The sequence below is a fragment of the Ovis aries genome, chromosome 22 (assembly GCF_016772045.2).
Source record: "Ovis aries strain OAR_USU_Benz2616 breed Rambouillet chromosome 22, ARS-UI_Ramb_v3.0, whole genome shotgun sequence".
In the NCBI taxonomy this organism is placed as follows: Eukaryota; Metazoa; Chordata; class Mammalia; order Artiodactyla; family Bovidae; genus Ovis; species Ovis aries.
Genome location: NC_056075.1, coordinates 29990081 through 30009069, shown reverse-complemented (window position 1 = coordinate 30009069; position 18989 = coordinate 29990081). Strand labels below are relative to the sequence as shown.

General features: G+C 48.8%; 1 protein-coding gene across 7 annotated transcripts in view; it reads left to right on the top strand.

The window, feature by feature from the left end:
• The window catches only part of XPNPEP1 (X-prolyl aminopeptidase 1), a 51115-nt gene that overhangs the window by 14785 nt on the left and 17341 nt on the right, over nt 1-18989 (top strand). For all 7 annotated transcript variants that reach the window (XM_015103411.4, XM_015103412.4, XM_042238891.2 and 4 more), the window contains 7 exons: nt 7530-7593; nt 9002-9106; nt 12433-12525; nt 12779-12922; nt 14620-14715; nt 16821-16902; nt 18705-18915. In XM_015103411.4, the coding sequence (XP_014958897.1) occupies nt 7530-7593; nt 9002-9106; nt 12433-12525; nt 12779-12922; nt 14620-14715; nt 16821-16902; nt 18705-18915 (795 nt within the window). The remainder of the gene's footprint in view (nt 1-7529; nt 7594-9001; nt 9107-12432; nt 12526-12778; nt 12923-14619; nt 14716-16820; nt 16903-18704; nt 18916-18989) is intronic.

The window sequence follows — 18989 nt, the reverse complement described above, 5'->3', positions numbered from 1 at the left end:
GAGCATCATTTTTAAAATTTAAGTTATTTGAAGTGAAATAAAATTAAACATTTAGTTTCTCAGTCACATTAGCCGCATTTCAAGTGCCTGGTTGCTACATGTGTCTGGGGGCTACTGTAATGGTCAGCACAGATTTAGGTAAAGTGCAGACTGAGCTCATTGGTCAGAGAGAGTATGTGAAGCTGGCAGGGTAAGGATGGAATTGCATCGTGTTCACATTTCTATTTAAATGTAGTAGGGACCCACTGTGGGTCTTTGAACAAGAAGGTGATGCGATCAGTCAGTGGGAGCAGTGTTCAGTGTAGATTGGAGAAGGGAGACACTGGGAACTGAGAGCCCTATTTGGAGGTCCTTGCAGGGTCCTAGAGTGAGGGTGCAGAGGGCCTGGACTTCGGTGTTGTCCTTAGGAGCAGGGAAGAAGGGAAGGATTTAGAGGAGAAGCAGTAGATAGATTCGGAGAAGGCAAGGGCAACTCACTTCAGTGTTCTTGCCTGGAGAATCCCAGGGACAGGGGAGCCTGGCAGGCTGCCGTCTATGGGGTCGCACAGAGTTGGACGTGACTGAAGCGACTTAGCAGCAGCAGCAGCAGCAGCAGCAGCAGCAGCAGCAGCAGCAGCAGATAGACTGAGCAAGAACCTTGCAGGCAGATGAATGAGGGAATGGGGAAGTTCGGAGACTGGGAGGGTTTGTGGTGCCATCCACAGAAAGAAATGAGAAGCCCCACATTCTTGCTTCGGGTCCGTGAAGAGGAAGGGCAAAGCTGGGATGACTGTGAAGTGGGGCCTGGGTCCACACCAGGATTTTGAGGACAGGAAGGAGGGCTGGCTTTGCGTGTGAGCTGCCACAGCAGCCTCCTTAGTCATAGAGAGGCTGCTGTTCTCTGGGGCTCTTGTCCCTAGCTGTTTCCTTTCAGGCTAGATTCTGGGTTGATGGAATTTCTCCTCTGGGTCGGGGAGGGAGGGTGTTGGAGAAGCGAAGACGAATCTTGAATTCTGTCCTTTGTGTACTTTCCAAACCAGAAATGCAGACACCCACACACTGTTGCTGGAGAGAATATGCATCCCAAATGCGTGATTGTGCAAGGTCTTGGCACTCCAGGGGTCTGCTCTTCTCTGTCCTCTGCGACTCTGAGGGTTTTTCCTTTTAAATTCAGAACAAGGGTTATGGTGTTAATGAGTTTGGGCCCTGAGGGACTTTTACTGCAAAGATGTGTCCTTTCTCTCTTACAGTTTTCAGGTACTGTTGAAGTCAAATGTTGGGATTTGTGGGCACCACTGGCCCCAAACCAGGAGAATTGTTGGCTGGGGCCAGAACTGCACTGGCACCACCTTTGAGAAATCTGAGCTCTTCATCTTCTCCTTCTGTAAGGCCCCTCATTCTGCTTTTGGGCACAGCTTAGTCAAAAGATCACGTTCTGGCGGGGCTGACTCTGCCAACTTGAGTTTTTGGCTGTGTTTATGGTTCCTCCTTCTGGAAGACATGAATCAGATTTTCCTAGACTCTTTGGATTCTACTCCCATTCCTCCCGGAGCTGGCTTCCTGTTTTTTATTTCTTAAATAGGCTCTCTCCTGGGGTGGAGGTAGTGATTTTTATCCCACAGTGATTTCAGCCACCGTCTTAATTGGAGTAATGTTTGCTGTGGGAACACATCTCAAAGTTGCAGTGACTCGGTGCTATAGAGCCTTATTTCGTTCCTGTGGCAGTCCAGAGTGGGTGCTTGTGGTTGGTGGGTGACTTTCTTCCACTAGGAAGAGGGGTGATTCAGGGATCCAGGCACTTTCCATCCTATGATGCCACCATTCCAGCTGGCGGAAGGGGAGTAGTATGGAGAGGGCACATCCGTCTTGCATTGCCCTGACCTAGACAGCACTTCCCACCCACTCTGCATTGGTGAGAACCAGTTACGTGACCCCACCTAGCTGCAAGGGGGTCTGGGAAATGAAGTCCTAGATGGGAAACCAACCGCTTTCAGTGACTATACAGTAGGGAAAGGGTATCTTTGATTCTTTGGACAGCTATTCAGTGTTTTTCCTGTTACCTCGACTTGGTTTCATTTAAACGAGATGAAAATGCTGAGGACTGGATGTTACCTCAGTATTTGGGGTTTGGTGGTTCTCGTCTCTGTTCACAGTCTGAACTCGGGGACTTCCTGTGCACACATAGCCATTTAGTCTTTCGGTTTCATTTTTTTTTGAAAACCTCATATATCTGAGGCATTGTGCCAGGCTTATGGCTTATGAGGTGAAGGGCCAGTGAGGGGCACAGATGTCACCCCGCACAGGCTCACGTAACTTGAGTCGTGCTTACCATGGCACCCAGCCATCGCCTTGCTTGCCCTGTTCAGTCTGCACGTGTCCATGTTGCTCACTCTTCTTAAAACCCAGCTCTGGTCACGTCACTACCCCCTCTTGAAATTTTATTCTCTATCTAGAACTTGCAGGAGGAAGTTCAAGCCTCTAAGTGTGGTGTTTGAGGTCTTGACCGTTGTCTTCAGCCTGCCTTTCCAGGAATCTCTGCTGCCACTCCCTAGAACGTTCTGCCTCAGCAGTCAGGCTAATCATTCGCTGTCCTGCCACAAACCTCTGCTCCTGGGCCTTCTTGAACTTTCTCCCCTCTCCGTGTTACCTTCCTGCTTCTCCTCACCTGTCTGGTGGGCCAGGTCTAACCTCTGAGCTTGGCCTGAAGAATTCAATTCAAAGCACATCTGAGCTTGGAACTATAGCAGATACCATACTGCATATGCAGCATAATTTATGTGCTGATCATTAGGGCTGACGTTTCACTGACACCTGTCTTATTTTGTTTGCTGGACTGTCCACTCTGAGAAGATATTTTCCTATGTTTCCCATAGAGTCTAGTTCATCATCTGGTGCATAATAAGTGCTGTAGTTTATCAAAAGCTTAGCATGTGCTAGTTGCTTTATGTCATACCTCAACCCTCCCACATGGGTGTTTTTGTCATCCCTGCCTTACAGATGAAAAATTGAACCTTAGGCTTTACCCAGCCAGTAAGTGTGGGAGCCAGGCTTGAACACAGGTTTGATTCCTGGGTGTGGGAATCATCTGTCACGTGGTTGATGAAAGTAGAGGTGAGTGGGGGGCATCTTTGTTCCCTTAGAGTTTATAATCCAGTTGTGCAGACCAGATGTGCAGTCTGTATACAGAATAAAAGATGTTGCTTGGCAGTGTGGTAAGGGCACGGACTTTGGAATGTCAGACCTGAGGTCAGATCTCAGCTCTGCTTTTAGAGCAGTGGTGTCTTGCGGAGGTAAGTAGGTAGTTTACTTCTCTGAGCGGCTGTTTCTTTTCTTTTCTTTTTTTTTTTTTTTCAACCTATAGGTAGGTAGGATGATACCTTCCAGAGCTGCTGTTAAGATTAGAATCAGGGGGAATGAAGATAGTTACTGGCAACTAGGCAGTCTTAGCCAGTATTATTTGTTATCATCACCCAAGGTGGGGGGCATGGATCAATGCCAGTGTGGACAGTTCTGTGAAATTCAGAGATGTGGGAGGTCTCTGAAAGCTGGGTGGGTCAGAAAGCTTGTGGAAAGGGGCAAGTGTGAGCTGGATTATGAGATATGGCTGAGGCTTTCTTTCTGTTTTTTTTTTTTTTTCCTGTAGCTTACTGATATGCTTTATTTGGCTGTGTGTTATTTCATTGTTTGAATTAGATGCCAACATTTAAAAATGGGATGGTATCTCACGAACATACATCTGTTTAGCCTCTCCTGAAATACTGAAGGTGGAGCCCACACCGCAGCATGACAGGAATCAGAGCTGAGTAGGAGCTGCTCTCTAGAAAAGGCAGCCCCTTGTCCTGCTTTACTCTTTTAGTTTACCTGCCGTACACTAGGGCTTATGAGTTCAAAACCCCAGTTATAATCCCTTCTGGTCTTCTTCCTGTTGGACAAAGCATTAGCTTCCTGTTGCTGCTGTAGCAAACTTAGTGGCTTACTGTGGCATACATTTAATATCTTCCAGCTGTGGAAGGCTGGAATCAGCAGGGGTTGGTGACTTTCGGAGGCTCTGGGGACAATCCATTTCCTTGTCTTCTCCAGTTTCTAGAGGCCACCTCCATTTCTTGCCTTGGAGCTCTTTCTCCATTTTCAAAGGGGTGGCTAAAGTCTTAAGTATGAAGGAAGGTTCATCTTTCTTTCTGCTCGTTCACTTATTCCACAAGTATTGGTTGTGGGCCTGTGCCCGGTTCAGGGACAGTGACAAACAAGACAGACAAACACCCTGACCCCCTGGTGCTTACATTCTGGGCAGGACAATACAGTAACAGCATGAGAGTCATGAAGGAGAGCACGTGCTAAACCGAGAGATAGAAGAGGCTGTGTGGCTCCTGGAGCTGCAGAGTAAGCTTCTCTGTGAAGGAGACATCTGACCTGAAATATAAGGAGCTAGCCATGCCATGATGAGAGGGAGGCTTTTACAGGCACAAGGACGAGCACGTGCAGAGGCCCTGAAGGAGGAATGAGATCAGAAAGTGCAAGGAGCAAGAAGCAGGTGGTGTGGCTGGAGTGCCGTGAATGGGTGGGTTGTGGGAGGGCAGTTCTGGGAGGAGAGCAGGGCTTGATCAAGCCATGCCTTGGGGACTCTGCTGGGGTCTGAATTTTACTCTAAGTGTGATGGGAAGTCATTGATGGGTTGTAAGTATGCTGCTAACGTGATGTGATTTCCCAGGTGGTGCCAGTGGTAAAGAATCCGCCTGCCAGTGCAGGAGATGCAAGAGACATGAGTTTGATACCTGGGTCAGGAAGATCCACTGGAGTAGGGAATGGCAACCCACTCCAGGATTCTTGCCTGGAGAATCCCATGGACAGAGGAACCTGGTGGGCTACAATCCATAGGGTCACAAAGAGTCAGACATGACTAAGCATGCATCCCCTTGAAAAACATAACATACACACACACACACACATGCTATTATGATACACACACATATAGACACATGCTAATATGATATACACACACATGCTATTATGATACACACACACGCTAATATATGCACACACACATAGACACATGCTAATATGATGTATACACACGCACACAGTTTGGAAAGCTCACTATGTGTGTGAAGAGTGGATTGCAGGGGCAGTGGTCCAGGTAGAGATGAGGGAGGCTTGGATAGGGGTATTAAAGATGGACAGACATCACAGTTTTAGAGAAAAAGCCCATGGCTGTATTTATTTGAGACTTTTCCCTAGTATCCTAAGGCTTTGGCTTATTTTAGGCCTTTTGCTGCTCTCTAGGGAGAATGTTCCCAGGCTTTGCCAGCCTCATGGCTGAGGGAAGTGGGGGAGGCCTGGGCCAGTGCCTGTCTGGCGTCTGCTTAGCCTTGTTGGTGTGGAGGTGACAGCTTCGGTCAGCGATGTCTTTCTGGCATGTTGACCACTTAGGTCATGTCTAGACATTCTTACCCCAGCCCTCATCTTGATCCCAAACCAAACACATCCACCTGCTGTTAATTCCACCTCTCTTCAGAGAAACTCTAGGTAAACCCCTGGGGGGCCCCCATGCCTCCTTCCAGGCTTCCCCAAGTTGGGAGTGGGCACTCTTCAAGAGTGTCCCTGTGTGCCAGGGCCAAGCCAGATCAAGGCCAGCAGTTCTTCTCTGCCAGCCCCTCACTCCAGTCCTCGCTGTGTGTCAAGCGGGAGAGCCCCAAGCCCAGGGGACCTCCTTGTCGCTCGCGTGTCCGCTCCAGGTCTTCTCTCTTCTGTGCTGTGACTGTTAGCACAAGAGTAGTTTTCCCAGCCTCTCAGATGCTTTTTTCAGCACTCAGGAAGCAGACATTAGTATCATCTCTTCTCTGTGTATGTGCAGCTCTCTTGGGTTTCTGGTGAGTTGTGTGGAACATGTACTTGCTATTCCTCACAGCACAACTTGGAGAAGGGTGGGAAGCCGCTCCCCCATCTTGGCCTTTTTTTATTTTTTTCAGTCTCGCACTCAGTAATTGCTGGGTTAATAAACAAAGGGCTCTACAGTTCATCAGTGATGCTGGTGGCCATTTCTTTCTGTGTGCTTAGTGCTATCTGGTCAATGTTCCTTTGTGTTTTGGGGATCAAACATTTGCTTGCCGTTGCAGTCAACCATCTGAAACGACCCGTTGTAGAAGCGAGGACTGAGGCTGAGAGAGCGGGAGAGGTGCGTCACCGAGCACGTAACTGGGCCTGCTGGAGGGCAGCTGTGGCTCAGAGATCACAGAGCTCCTTCATGCCACCATTGTGATTCTCTGTGGCCCTTCCTGTACCTCTGTGGGTCTCGGTCTTGTGACTGGTCTGAGGCTGCAATTCTGACTGCCTTGGTGAAAGGGGAGGCTTTCATCCACATGGCAGGAATGAAACCTGGGAGCCAGTTTTTCCCCTATGTTGTGTTGATTGTCCCAAAATGCCCTCAGGTCCAGCCAGTGCCTATGCCCACCCTCCTTCTCTATCCTGAGCACTTTGGCTGCACCATTGGGGATCTTAGTTCTCCTACTAGGGATCAAACCTGAGCCACCTCCATTGGAAGCGCAGAATCTTAGCCCCTGGACCACCCTATCCTAAGCCTTCTGAACTCTGCCAGGTCCTTCAGCTCAGGAACAACCTGCTGACAGGAGGAGGAACAGCAGCTCTGGGCTCAAGCAGGTCAGATCCTGGCCCTGCTGCTGACCTGTTAGTTACTTTAAGATTCTCTCTTTGAACCTCAATTTTCTAATTTGCTATTGGTCTTATCCCGGAGAATCATTTTGAGGATGCAAGATGATGTGTTTAGGGGGGCAGTGTGGCATAGGGCTTGAGTTGAGCTCTGGAGCTGACTGCCCAGGTTCAAATCCTGACTCTGCTACTTTTGAGCTATGTGATTTTGGACAAGTTCCTTGAGTCTCTGGGCCTCACTGGCACAAAAGTACACACTGTGGCCTCGTACCCTGTCCCCAGGAATGGAACCTCTTACTTTCTTCTCCCTGATCCCATTCCACTCAGAGGCTGGGGAGGACCTGGAGTTGAACATGACGTTTTATTTTGCTGAAGCTTTCTGGGTTGGAGGAAGCATTTGTTCCCTAACAGGAAGGGACAGGGTCTGCGTGGGAGAGATTGGTGACACTGCCTTGGATAGGGGATACAGACAGGAAGTTCAGAAATAAGCTGATAGCTAAAGAGAGTTAAGTTAGAGAGTTATTGGCACATAAAACAGAAATTCAGGCTTTTCAGAAAAATAACAGATGCCTAAATGTCAGTGGCAAGGAAGGGAGAAGGCTATCAGATTGTTTTTCGAGTAAGATCTCAGCGAGGAAAGAGCAGTTTTGATCTATTTCTCTTGCTTTGTTTCCCAGGTGAAAAATTGAGGCTCAAGGGAGCCCTTAATTAATTCGGGTTGCCTGTAGTGTGCACTAATTTTTTTTTTTTTTTTTTTAATGTTCAGCTTGCCTTTTTGGCTAGATTGTCAGTTCCTTGAAGGCAGGTGCCCAGCTTTTCCCAGCCTCTGTGGTCCTGCTGGGCTGTGACTGATCAAGGTCCACTTCCTTGACCTCTCTGTTTTCCAGAGTGAGTACATTGCTCCGTGTGATTGTCGGCGCGCCTTTGTCTCTGGATTTGATGGCTCTGCAGGTGAGTCACTAAATTCTCTCTTTGTTCTTGTGGCACTTGTGTTCGCCTCCCTAAAATAGGTGGACCCAGTTTCAGTCTGTGATACAGAACCAAAAAGAAAATACAGACCAGATGTCCCCATTGACCCTCTGCAGAGGGGGCATGGTCCCGGTGCCTGCAGCTCCTAAGCTTACGTTTTAGTGACTCTCTTCTCTCATGTGTTAATGATGCTTCTTTTTAATGACTCTTTTGCTTTTCAAGTCAAAAAATTTTATTTTAAAAATAGTCTTGGGGGACTTCCCTGGTTATCTAGTAGAAAAGAATTCGCCTTCAAAGCAGGGGATGTGTGTTTGATCCCTGGTGGGGGAGCTAAGATCCCACATGCCTGGGGCAGCCAAACCCTCCTGCTGCATCTAGGGAAGCCTGCAGGCTCTTGAGCCTGCCTGCCACAATGAAGACCCAGTATAGCCAAAAAAAATATTGTTGAACTTTTTATGAACTATAACATACAGACAGATAAGTTTATCATGAGTACCCCTGTGTAACTGGCACTGCAGATAAGAAATGAGACATGAGTGGCATCCTCAGGACCCCTTCCTTAGCTTTCTGGTCCCCCGTAATTCTCTAAGCACTTAACTCTTGGTTTCCCCCTTTTCCCTTTCAACTCGAATAATAAAGATTAATGTTGAGCTACACTGGCATCCTGCATTACTTTTCCAAGAGCTGTTGTGCCCTTGAGTTTCAGGGTGGGTTTCCCCTTCAGGCTCCCATCCTCTTAAGTGGCTAGGCTTGGCGGGAGCCCCTCTCTTCGCAATTAGCGCACTGCTTCCATTGATGTAGGTGCATGTGTTGGTTGGCACATTCCAGCTGATTTAGGCTGACACCTCTGCTGAAAGGCCCTGAGTTCTTCTGGGCCTGTGGGAGCTGAGGGCAGGTAGAGGTGGAGACGTAAACTCCCTGCGTCTCCCTGAATGCTCACAGCGCCCAGGCGGTCTCTCTTGGGAAAGGCAAAACACCTCCCTTGGGGTGTCTGTTGGAGCAGGTGGCTGTGATTGCTGAGCAGGAACCATTTCCAGCTCACTCCTGTTGACTAGAGGCCCTGTGGCCCTCTGTCCACAGACCCCTGTCCTCCTGGCCTTGACTCACGTTGTGCACATGGGGTCCTTTCTGTGCAGGGACCAGTACCCAGGCTGCCTCCAGACTGCTGCTTTCAGCAGTTGGCCCACAACTGGTTGTCAGTGGTACCGTCTTCTCTTGCCTGGAGGTTTCCTTGGAGTCAGAGGCCCATCTGCCCCACCAAAGTGGGGGTCGGTGGTGGGGCCACGCGGTGTCTGGGGCCTCTCACCATGCTCGCCTGCCTGCTGTCATTTTGGGCAGCTTCTAGGTGTTTGTCAGGAACCTCTCTCATTCCTTTGCTCCCCTCCTCCAGGCACAGCCATCGTCACAGAAGAACATGCGGCCATGTGGACTGACGGGCGCTACTTTCTCCAGGCTGCCAAGCAAATGGACAGCAACTGGACGCTCATGAAGATGGGTGCGTAGATGCAAAGCCATCTTAAGTTTAGCTGGCCGACTCGGGAGGAGACCCTGGAACTCCTCAGGGCTTGTGAATCTTAACCCTTTTATGGGGCCAGGGACCCCTTTTAGAATCCAAGGTGTCTTAGTAACAAACTACCGTAGATGGGGTGGCTCAAACAACAGAAATTTAGAGAAGGGATACATGTATATGTATGGCTGAGTACCTTCGCTCTTCACCTGAAGCTACCAAAACATTGTTAATCGGCTGTTGTTGTTCAGTTGCCCAGTCGTACCCAACTCGTTGTGACCCCATGGACTGCAGCTATACCCCAATACAACGTAAAAAGTCTAAAGTTTTGGGGGAGAAATTTTTTTCAGTGGAAATTTATCTTTTCATGGCTGGTGGCTGGAAATCTAAAAGTCTAAAGTTTTTTTGGGAAAAATTTTTTTTCAACAGAAATTTAATTTCTCATGGCTGAACGTCTGAAATGAGGGTGCTAGTGTGGTCAGGCTCTGGTGAGAGCTGTCTTCCTGGCATGCAGACAGCCACCTTCTTACTTATCCTTACATGGTTCTCTCTTTCTCTTCCTCTTAGAAGGCTACCAATCCTACTGGATTAGAATTCTACCCTATGACTTCATTTAACCTTCAGTATCTCCTAAGCCCCTGTCTCCAAACATAGATCGCATTGTGAGGTAGGGTTTCAGTGTATGAATTTTGAGGGGAAACAGTCCAGTTCATGGTACAAGGAAGAACAAGAGAGTGACAGGCTTCTATATACAAACCATCATGCATTCAATTTTGGAAGGCCCTGGCTCAGAACCCTCGTTTCAGTGAGGAGTAGCTGAGGGCCAGAGAGGACCCTGTGCCTTTGACTCATGCCCTGGGGCCTTCCCACTGCTCTCTGCTGCCTCGTGATTTCAAATGAGGTGAAGGTAAGGAGCCCCTGGCAGCTGAGTTAGGAAGCTCTCCCTCTGAGGAGGATCCTGACTCACTTCTGGCAGCTTAGCCAGAGGGCAAGAGCATGGGTCTGCAGCTTTCTTGGGCAAGTTACTTCATCTTCAGTTTCCTCATCTATAAAGTGGAATGATAATAGTACCATAAAATGGTGAGGATTAAAGAAATAATATATGGAAAGCATGGAGCTCAGTGTTTATTGGATAATGATGTGTGTGTGTACATGGGTTTTCATTTAATTGCATGCTATATTTTTCCTTGTCATCAGAGTAGTCTTTTGAAATACGGTTTTAGTGATTGTACAAAGGTACAGCCTGCTGCATTTTGAACTTGGACAATAGAAGGAGGGGAAAGCAGCTGCCAGGGCTGAGTGAGGAAGAGGAGAAAAGGCCAAATCCCTGATGTTTCTTGTTTGTTGTTGGAAGTTTGCGGAAATCGGGTTGTTACCAGACTCACAGTTCAGGGAACAGAGGGCTGTTGGTACTGAGTTGAGTTGACCCCAGGATCTATTTTACTGAGGGTGTGTGTGTGTGTGTGTGTGTGTGTGTGTGTGTGTGTGTGTGTGTGTGTGTGTGCACGCGTGCATGCACGCACGCCTTCATGCTCCACACACTCTCCATATACATGTATAAATGTTTGGCTTAGGGAGGAATTAAGAATGTTTTTATCCTGGCAATGGATTTGTTTTAAACGTGGGTTTCTCAAAATTCTTTTAAACTATAGAAACGGCAACACTGCAGGTTGGTGTTGTCCCAGTTGCGTTCTCTCTCACACACACAAGCACAGGCCTTCGGGATTGTGGGGCTGTTAGGAGTGGATAGGCCTCTCTCTAGGCCTTTGTACTATTTGATTACATGCCTCTCTGTTGCTGGTTCATGCGCCCTTAGCATATGTGTATATTTTTTTATATGTTAGATGCATGTGCTATGTCCATGTGTATTTCACATACAAGCAAAGTTTAATATCTTAATTTTTAAGAAGAAGTACAAATGGAAGTTCTGACACTTTCTGCTTGCACCCCAGGGTCTCATTTAGTGTGCTTCTGGGATGTGAGCATCTCTCTTTGGGGCCTAGACTCCAGCTGTTAGGGATGTCAGTGCTTTGGGGGTCAGAGTGTCAGAGGAGTGAATACTATCTGCCTCTTCCTTAGACCAGCCCTGGGGGAGGAGCCGTTCTTCCCTCCAAGCCGTCTCTAGCCTCTGCCTGCAGCCCACCTCCAGCCCACCTCCTCGCTGGCTCTCCTGTGTAGGGAGGTTCTGGTGGGTGTGGCTGGGGAGTGATTGATCCCTGGGGTTTTGCCCAACATCTGTCTGCTAGGAGATGATATGACTTCACTCTGTGAGTTATACTAGGGGCATTCAAGAAACTTCCTTAATAATTGGCTTGTTTAGCGGTTTGAGGAAAAAAATAGGAAAGAATCAGATAGGAAAATCACTCAGTGACAGTTTCTAGGCAGGCTTTTAGAACTGAGTTCATGAGCTCATTTCTTTATAAACCTTTGAACGTCCATTATGTGGTGAAGGTAGTAAAAGTCAGTACTGTTTTGGAATATGAGAACTTTCACTCTTTGATATTTTACCGAAATGTTTGTTAATTGTTTAGCAAAAATCTGATGAAAACGTATACATCTGAAATGTACAAGATATACTGGGTTGGATTAAAGAAAAACTGGGATATCAAAAATAATTTTAGTTCCTTTTGTGAAGCTTATTTGGTGTCCTATGACTAGTCTCTTAGAAACGGAAAGGGCTGTGTGCTCTTGGTAATTGGGAAGCCCAGGGAGCCAGTTAAGGACATGATGTTGGGTTCCTGTGTGCTCCTCTTACAGTCTTTGGATAGATTTCTGCTGCTGAGACTTGAGCTCAGCCCTCCAGTTAGGCTAATCGTCTGGCAGGGCCTTTCCTCTGCAATGATGCCCTCCAGGTAAGGCGAGAGCCCTGCGCGTGTGTTTGCCTTACCTGGGTGGGACGTAAGGGAAACTCTGAGCTTCTGCCTGCACCATCTCACCACTCACGCTCTCATCACCGTTAGTGGGGGCATCAGAGAAGGCCGATGAGATGATCTTCAGGATGACATCATGCACCTGTGTTGCAATGATTCCCAGGATGCCTTTTACCAGGGGTCTAGGGAAAATCCTGCTTCTTCTTTCTTCTGTCTCACCCTCCCCTTATATACCATCTTTATGCTTTCCTTTTATAGCATCTAACTCTTCTAGCCTTCCAGGATGAAGAGAAGTTCAGATTTTCCAAGTGCTGTCAATCCTTTTTAAAGAAGATGCTTCGTAAAGATCCTGTTCTCATGTTATTGGTGAATTGCACCCTTCTGGGTAGGATAGCAAGCTCAGGCTCCCTGGGAATTGTTTCTCATCAGTTCTTCCCTCTGTAGGTCTGAAGGACACACCAACTCAGGAAGACTGGCTGGTGAGTGTACTTCCTGAAGGATCCAGGGTTGGTGTAGACCCACTGATCATTCCTACAGGTGAGTAAGCTGAAGCCCTGCCAGCTTGGGTGAGGCCTGGGGTTCTAGATGCCTCCCCACCCTCCTCGTTTGCTTGTGGGTGGTGGAACCTTTGGGGGCTCAGCATGACATGAGGTCACAGCGGAGGTCAGGGTGAGGAGAAGAGTTAGCAGAGGGCCGCAGGATTGCCTGTCAGAAGGTGCCAGGCTCTCAGAGCCCTGCTGCCTATAGAGAGTGTTCAGTTCACAGCTAGATCACCAGTGTTTTTCCTCAGATTACTGGAAAAAGATGGCCAAGGTTCTGAGAAGTGCTGGCCACCACCTCATTCCTGTCAAGGACAACCTTGTGGACAAGATCTGGACAGACCGCCCCGAGCGTCCCTGCAAACCGCTCATCACACTGGGCCTGGATTACACAGGTCAGAACCACGGCTGCGCCCAGCAGGCCCTGGCCATCATCCCCTCCACTTGAAGTCCTCTGGAGCCAGGTCATTGAGCCGATGGGAGGATTTGGCCCCTCTCTGGCACGTGGCGCGTTGGGTGCAGCAGGAGTTCAGTTTGCTTCCACTGTTGGCACCTGCGTGGGCATAGTTTACTCTCGCAGAGCTCCTCTGGGTAGACCCATGGGTGCTGCTGAGATGGCTTTTTTTTTTTTTTTTTTTACCACTCAGTTGCTCACTGCCCCTCTCACGCATCTGATATTAGACACAGAGCCTAGAGGTTTCTAGATTCCATGTCCTTTTCTTCTGCCAGCTCTTGTAGGTTAATCTTCCCAGGCCCCCTGCCCTCTCTCTGTCCTCTGCCCTAGAGGCTTTGGGGAGTGGGTGGGTTTCTTTGGCTTGCGTGATAGTGGTGAGTGAGGAGCAAGTTCTGTGAACAGTCTGTGGGAGATGAAAGTGTGGATTTATGGGAGAGTGAGGAGTGCAGAGGGAAAGGCCTGGAGGTGGGGCAGAGGGGAGTGAATCTTGCTGTAGAAATAGCAGAGGAGAGGTGGAGCGGGGCTGTCTGGAATGCAGGCACATTGCCCAGAGGGGTCCTGGGAAGAAAGCATTACAATGCAGACTCTCAGCCAAGTTTTAAGCAGAATTCCCGAGCTGATCTTCACAGCAGCGTTTGGTTGTGGGGACACCCCCAGTCTGCTTGCTTCCTTGTGACACTCTCACCAGAGGGTATTGCAGACGGGGGAGGGGAGTGAGGAGTGGGGGGCCCTGGGTCAGCTAAACAGTGTCCATCAGCATGCTTTGGATTCTGCTGAACTGAAGGAAAGGCTCTGACCTGTTCTTTACAGAGCAGGGAGAGCAGGTTTGGCTGGTGAGACTTTGGGTCAGCAGACACGTGAGTGCCTACCATGTGCAGGGCACTGCCAGGGGCTGCGTGCATGAGACAGATGCCTGCCCTGTTCATAGGTGGCTGTACCATGAGGTCCAAGTGCTGTCTCATGTCAGGTGGTGGTGGTGGTAGTGGGGTGAGCTTCTCTGGGGCCCACAGGAGTAAACAGGGAGTTGCTGGCTGTGTCTGACAGTGCATGTGTGGTTTGGAAGTGGTAGTCACACTGAGACAAGCTGTGGAGAATTCCTAGATCTTAGCACTGAAAGGCAGGCTCTAGAAGTGTAAGATGGAGGGTGATATTTGCCTGACCTCTGAAGATTCGGTGAGCTCTCTCTGCTGGTTAGTGTCTTCTCAAAGCTCCCTGTGCTTCCTCTATGGCAGCAGTCCTTATACAGAAGGGTAACTGATTGCTGGTTTAATTATCTGTCTTCCCTTCCAGACTGTAAGCCCCATGAGGGCAGGGACTGCTCAGAACTGTAACTGCCGTGACCAGCAAAGCATCTGCAGATATTGATGCCTGGGCAGGAGAGAGGTTCCATAGACATTTGTTGGATGAACAAATGGATTAAATTTGTTGTGAGGCAGTCCGGGCTCTGGACAGTCAACTAGCTTAGATGGAGTCACTTTTCTTGTATGGGATTGGTATCCAGGCATTCTGTCCGCTCAGATAACATGCTCCCTGGAATGTGGTGCTGGTGAATGTTTGGAATGAGTTCTTTCACTTGGCTCTCAACAGTCCCCAGGACCAGACCAGGGGCTGGAGTGGCAAGTATGTTTTTTCTTGCAGGCATCTCCTGGAAGGACAAGGTTGCAGACCTTCGGTCGAAAATGGCTGAGAGGAGCGTCGTGTGGTTTGTGGTCACTGCCCTGGATGAGATTGCGTGTGAGTGCTCTGGTTTCACTGTTGGGGCGTGTTACCCAGTCTCTCAGTTGGTTCTCTGGGAATCTGTGTGTTCACAGAATTCAGTTTTCTGCGTGGTCAGAGAATAAGCAAAAGACCATCACCAGTGGGTATATGGCATGCCAAGTGGGATGGAGAAGGGATTATTTTGGATGGAGAATTACAGGGCATTGGGGAGGAGATTGTGGTTGGTCTGGAGCCGTATTACAGCCAGGCGCTGATGCTAAATCTGTGGTGGTGTCCCCCTCTGGCCAGGCTGCTCAGTGGTGTGACAGCTCCGAGGAGGCGCGTTTTCTCCACACTTTTTGTGTCTGTCAACATTGGTTTGTCTCTATAGGTATGGAAGTGAGCTCAGAGGAGATATTTTTTTTCTTTATACTTCTGTATTTCCCAGATTCTTCACAATGAGGCTATTCTAGAAATATTTCTACTTCAGAAAACTCAGGAGCTGAAAGTTCATCAAACCTTTTGGTACAATAGTAGTTTTTAAATCTTTAGATTTTAAACTATCCTCATGGAATTGTTCAGTGCCTTCTAGAACCTGAATAGTTGAACCTTCTTTTTCTATTTTCTGACTGGATTTGACCCAAGGTACCTGAGAAAAGGCACTGCTTTATCTTTTTATTTTCTCACTAGAGAAAGATGGCATACTGCACAATCTCTAATGCGTAGCCCTCAAACTTTGTTACATGTATCAGTGATTTATATCCCTGATTAACTTAACAACATCAACATCAGAGAAAATAACATATGAAGCTAATCTCTCCTCTTGATTATTTAAATATCCCCTGTTTTCATTGTGGAAAATCTGGGAAGTGCAGAGCAAGTAGAAAAAAAAAAGTCACCTATAATCTTCTTGCACAGAATCAGTTAACATTTCTGTGCATATATAATTTTGTAACTTGGTTTTTTCCACTGTATTTACTCTAAGCATATATAAACATGATTTTAAGTGAATATTAAATATCCCATCATATGGTTATAGTACAATTTACTTAACCATTCCTCTCAGGATGACCTTTGAGTTATTTCTGCATTTTCTCATGATTGTATTACAGGACTGCCATCAAAGTCTTGGTGCATCACAATCTGTGTCTTAGTTTCTGATAATTTTCTTTGAGCTTTTGGTTGACTTTGGAGGTGGTGTTATGGGCTGGAGGGTGTGTGCATGGTAGGGCCTTTGATCTTATGCCATGTACCTGCCAGAGAGGTTGCACAGCATGAATACACCCCTCTTGCTACACTCTCACCGACCCCAGGTACTATCATTTAAAAAGAATGCTAGTTGGGTTTGATGGGTAAAACATATTGCCTCCATGCTGTACTTGAAGAAGCCGTGGTTTTAAAATAGCGGCAGTGCGTTTGATACCAGGGTCTTTTTTGCACTCTGATTCTCAGGAGAGCAAGTGTTAGGCTGCGGGAGGCCCCGGGATGAGAGCTGTGCTCAGCACCGGTCCCTCTAATTTCTCCAGCGCGCAGTGACCTCGCCAGGGCCCTGACTCTGGCCATGCAGGTCCTCCACCCAGCCGTGGCTCCGGGTGGGCCGCCGGCTCGGGTTTCATTCATGGGCCCAGAGCCCCACTGACTCACTGCTTTTGTTCCTCTGCTGGGAAGCTCCGCCTCCCCGGGGCTCCTGACCCTTACACAGAGGGCCTCATCTGGCCTCCCTGGTGGGTGGGTCTCCGTTTTTCTACCCTCAGTCTCTTGCCTCAGAAGGGACCGAGTGCTTGGCTCCCGCCCTTGTACTTGGGAGTGCCAGAGGTTTTTCTGCGGCAAGGCCAGGCCTGGCGGGTCACCGCCGGGTGGACCATTTCAACTCTTTGTCTGGAGGGCAATTCTTACTAATAACTCTTTCCATTCCCTTCCCGGGATGGTGATGTGGCAGCGAAAGACACAGTTCTGGTGCCCTCATTTGGTGGATATGCGCAACTGCAGCTCAGAGGCGAGACAGGGAAGGGAGGCTCCAGGCCTCTCTGAGAGGTCTAGCCGGCCCTTCCCGGCCAGTGGAAGCGCTCTCTGCATCCTCCCAGCTGCCCCTTAACTCGCAGTCGGGCGGGTGACAGGAATTTTTTTTTTTTTTTTTCCAGGGCTATTCAATCTCCGAGGATCAGATGTAGAGCACAATCCTGTATTTTTCTCCTATGCAATCTTAGGACTAGAGACGATCATGTGAGTGTTGGCCCCGAACCTGAAGTCTTCCCCACAGCTCCTTGGAGCCCCAGTCCACCACCCTGGCCCGGGCCCACTGGTCTCGGCCTGATTTGCACCAGGGTCGTGCTTTTCTCCTGCCCTTTCCTGCCTCCCCTTCCCTTCTGCCTTCCTTAACAATAGTTATTAATTTATATCCTGCCTCTCTTATAATCCTGAAAATTATTGGTGGTACTAGAAGATAAAAAAATTAGTGTCAAGGACATCAGAACAAAACCAGAGAGAGTAAGCTTAGTTCACAGAATCCCTGCTGCAAAGACTTGTTTAGGCCGCACATTGGACTCCTCACAGCCAAGGCAGAGAGGGATATGGGCTTTGTTATACACAGTCCTGGGTCCACAATGCAAATAGACCCCATCATTCAGAAAGTCAGAAGTGATGCAGGAAAAACCCCTGAGTCGTGCCTTGTTGAATTATCTTTTAAACTGCTGCTTGCAGCCTTCTTGCCATTGCTTTTCTTGTTTGAGTGGCTTTCCGCATTCAGATATGTTTATTGAGTGCCTATTATGTGCTAGAGTCTCCACTAGGTGTTGGGGTGAATGAGGCAGACAGGGTCCTGGGTTAGAGTTGGGGATTCCGATGCATAGTTGGCACTCACTTGTCACTGGGGCAGGTATGGATGTTATTGGAGGGGCCTGACCTGATCAGAGGAGACAGTAATATTGAGACAGAGATTCAGGGTGCTTGGGAGTTAGCTTGGTGAGTAGGGAATGAGGAGGAAGAGAAACAGGTGATCTAATCTGGGGAGCAGCATTCTCAGAGACTTTGGGCAGGAGAGAGTGCAGTGCAGGTGAAGGACCCAGAGTGGTCCAGTGTGGTTGAAACCTGGAGTGGGAGACCGGCAGGTATTCAGGGCCACATAAGCAAGGCCTTGTGAGTCAGGTTCAGGAGCTTGGGCCCTTGTCCTGAGGATGCTGTGAGTTTCCACAGGGAACCACATGGTCAGGCTTGTAAATCATAGAGAATTTATGATTGGAGTGAAATTACGGGGTAGATTATGATAGAGAATTTATGATTGGAGTGAAATTATGGGGTGGATTATGATTATTGAAAAATAGAGTGGATAGGGAAGACTTGGAGAAGGTGATGGCATCCCACTCCAGTACTCTTGCCTGGAAAATCCCATGGACAGAAAAGCCTGGTGGGCTACAGTCCATGGGGTCGCGAAGAGTCAGACATGACTGAGCGACTTCATTTTCACTTTTCACTTTCATGCATTGGAGAAGGAAATGGCAACCCACTCCAGTGTTCTTGCCTGGAGAATCCCAGGGACGGGGGAGCCTGGTGGGCTGCCGTCTGTGGGGTCGCACAGAGTCGGACACAACTGAAGCGACTTAGCAGCAGCAGCAGCAGCAGCAGCAGGGAAGACTAGTGGCAGGGAGACCAGTTAGGAGGCCATGGCACTAATCCATGAGAGATGGTAGTGGTTAACCCTAACCCTAACCTGGGCAGCAAGTGGGCAAGGCTGCAGTGAAAGCGGGAGAGGTTTGAGGGGTGCTTAGGCCATAAGTTCAAAGATCTCCATGTAGGAGGGAAAGAGGGGCATCAAGGAGGACAGTGCCCAGGTCCTGGCTTGGGGGACAGGGTGGAAGGTAGCATGCACGGGGCAGGGAGCACAGGTTTGGGAAGGGCATGGAGGGAAGAGGAGCTGCTCATTTGGGATGCTGGAAGGTAGAGCCTGTCTCTTGTGTGTGGGTCTGTGTTCTTGCCCTCTGATTCCTGCGCCCGCCTTTCCCCTCACCTCTCCTCTGGGCCCTCTGCAGGCTCTTCATTGACGGTGACCGCATAGACGCCCCCATTGTGAAGGAACACCTGCTGCTTGACTTGGGCCTGGAAGCCGAGTACAGAATCCAGGTGCTTCCGTACAAGTCCATCCTGAGCGAGCTCAAGATCCTGTGTGCCAGCCTTTCCCCAAGGGAGAAGGTGTGGGTCAGTGACAAGGCCAGCTATGCTGTGAGCGAGGCCATCCCCAAGGTTGGTAGCCCCAGAGCCAATCAAAACCCACTGTGGCTACCAGGCCCTTCCCAGTCCTGGCATCAGGCGGCTTC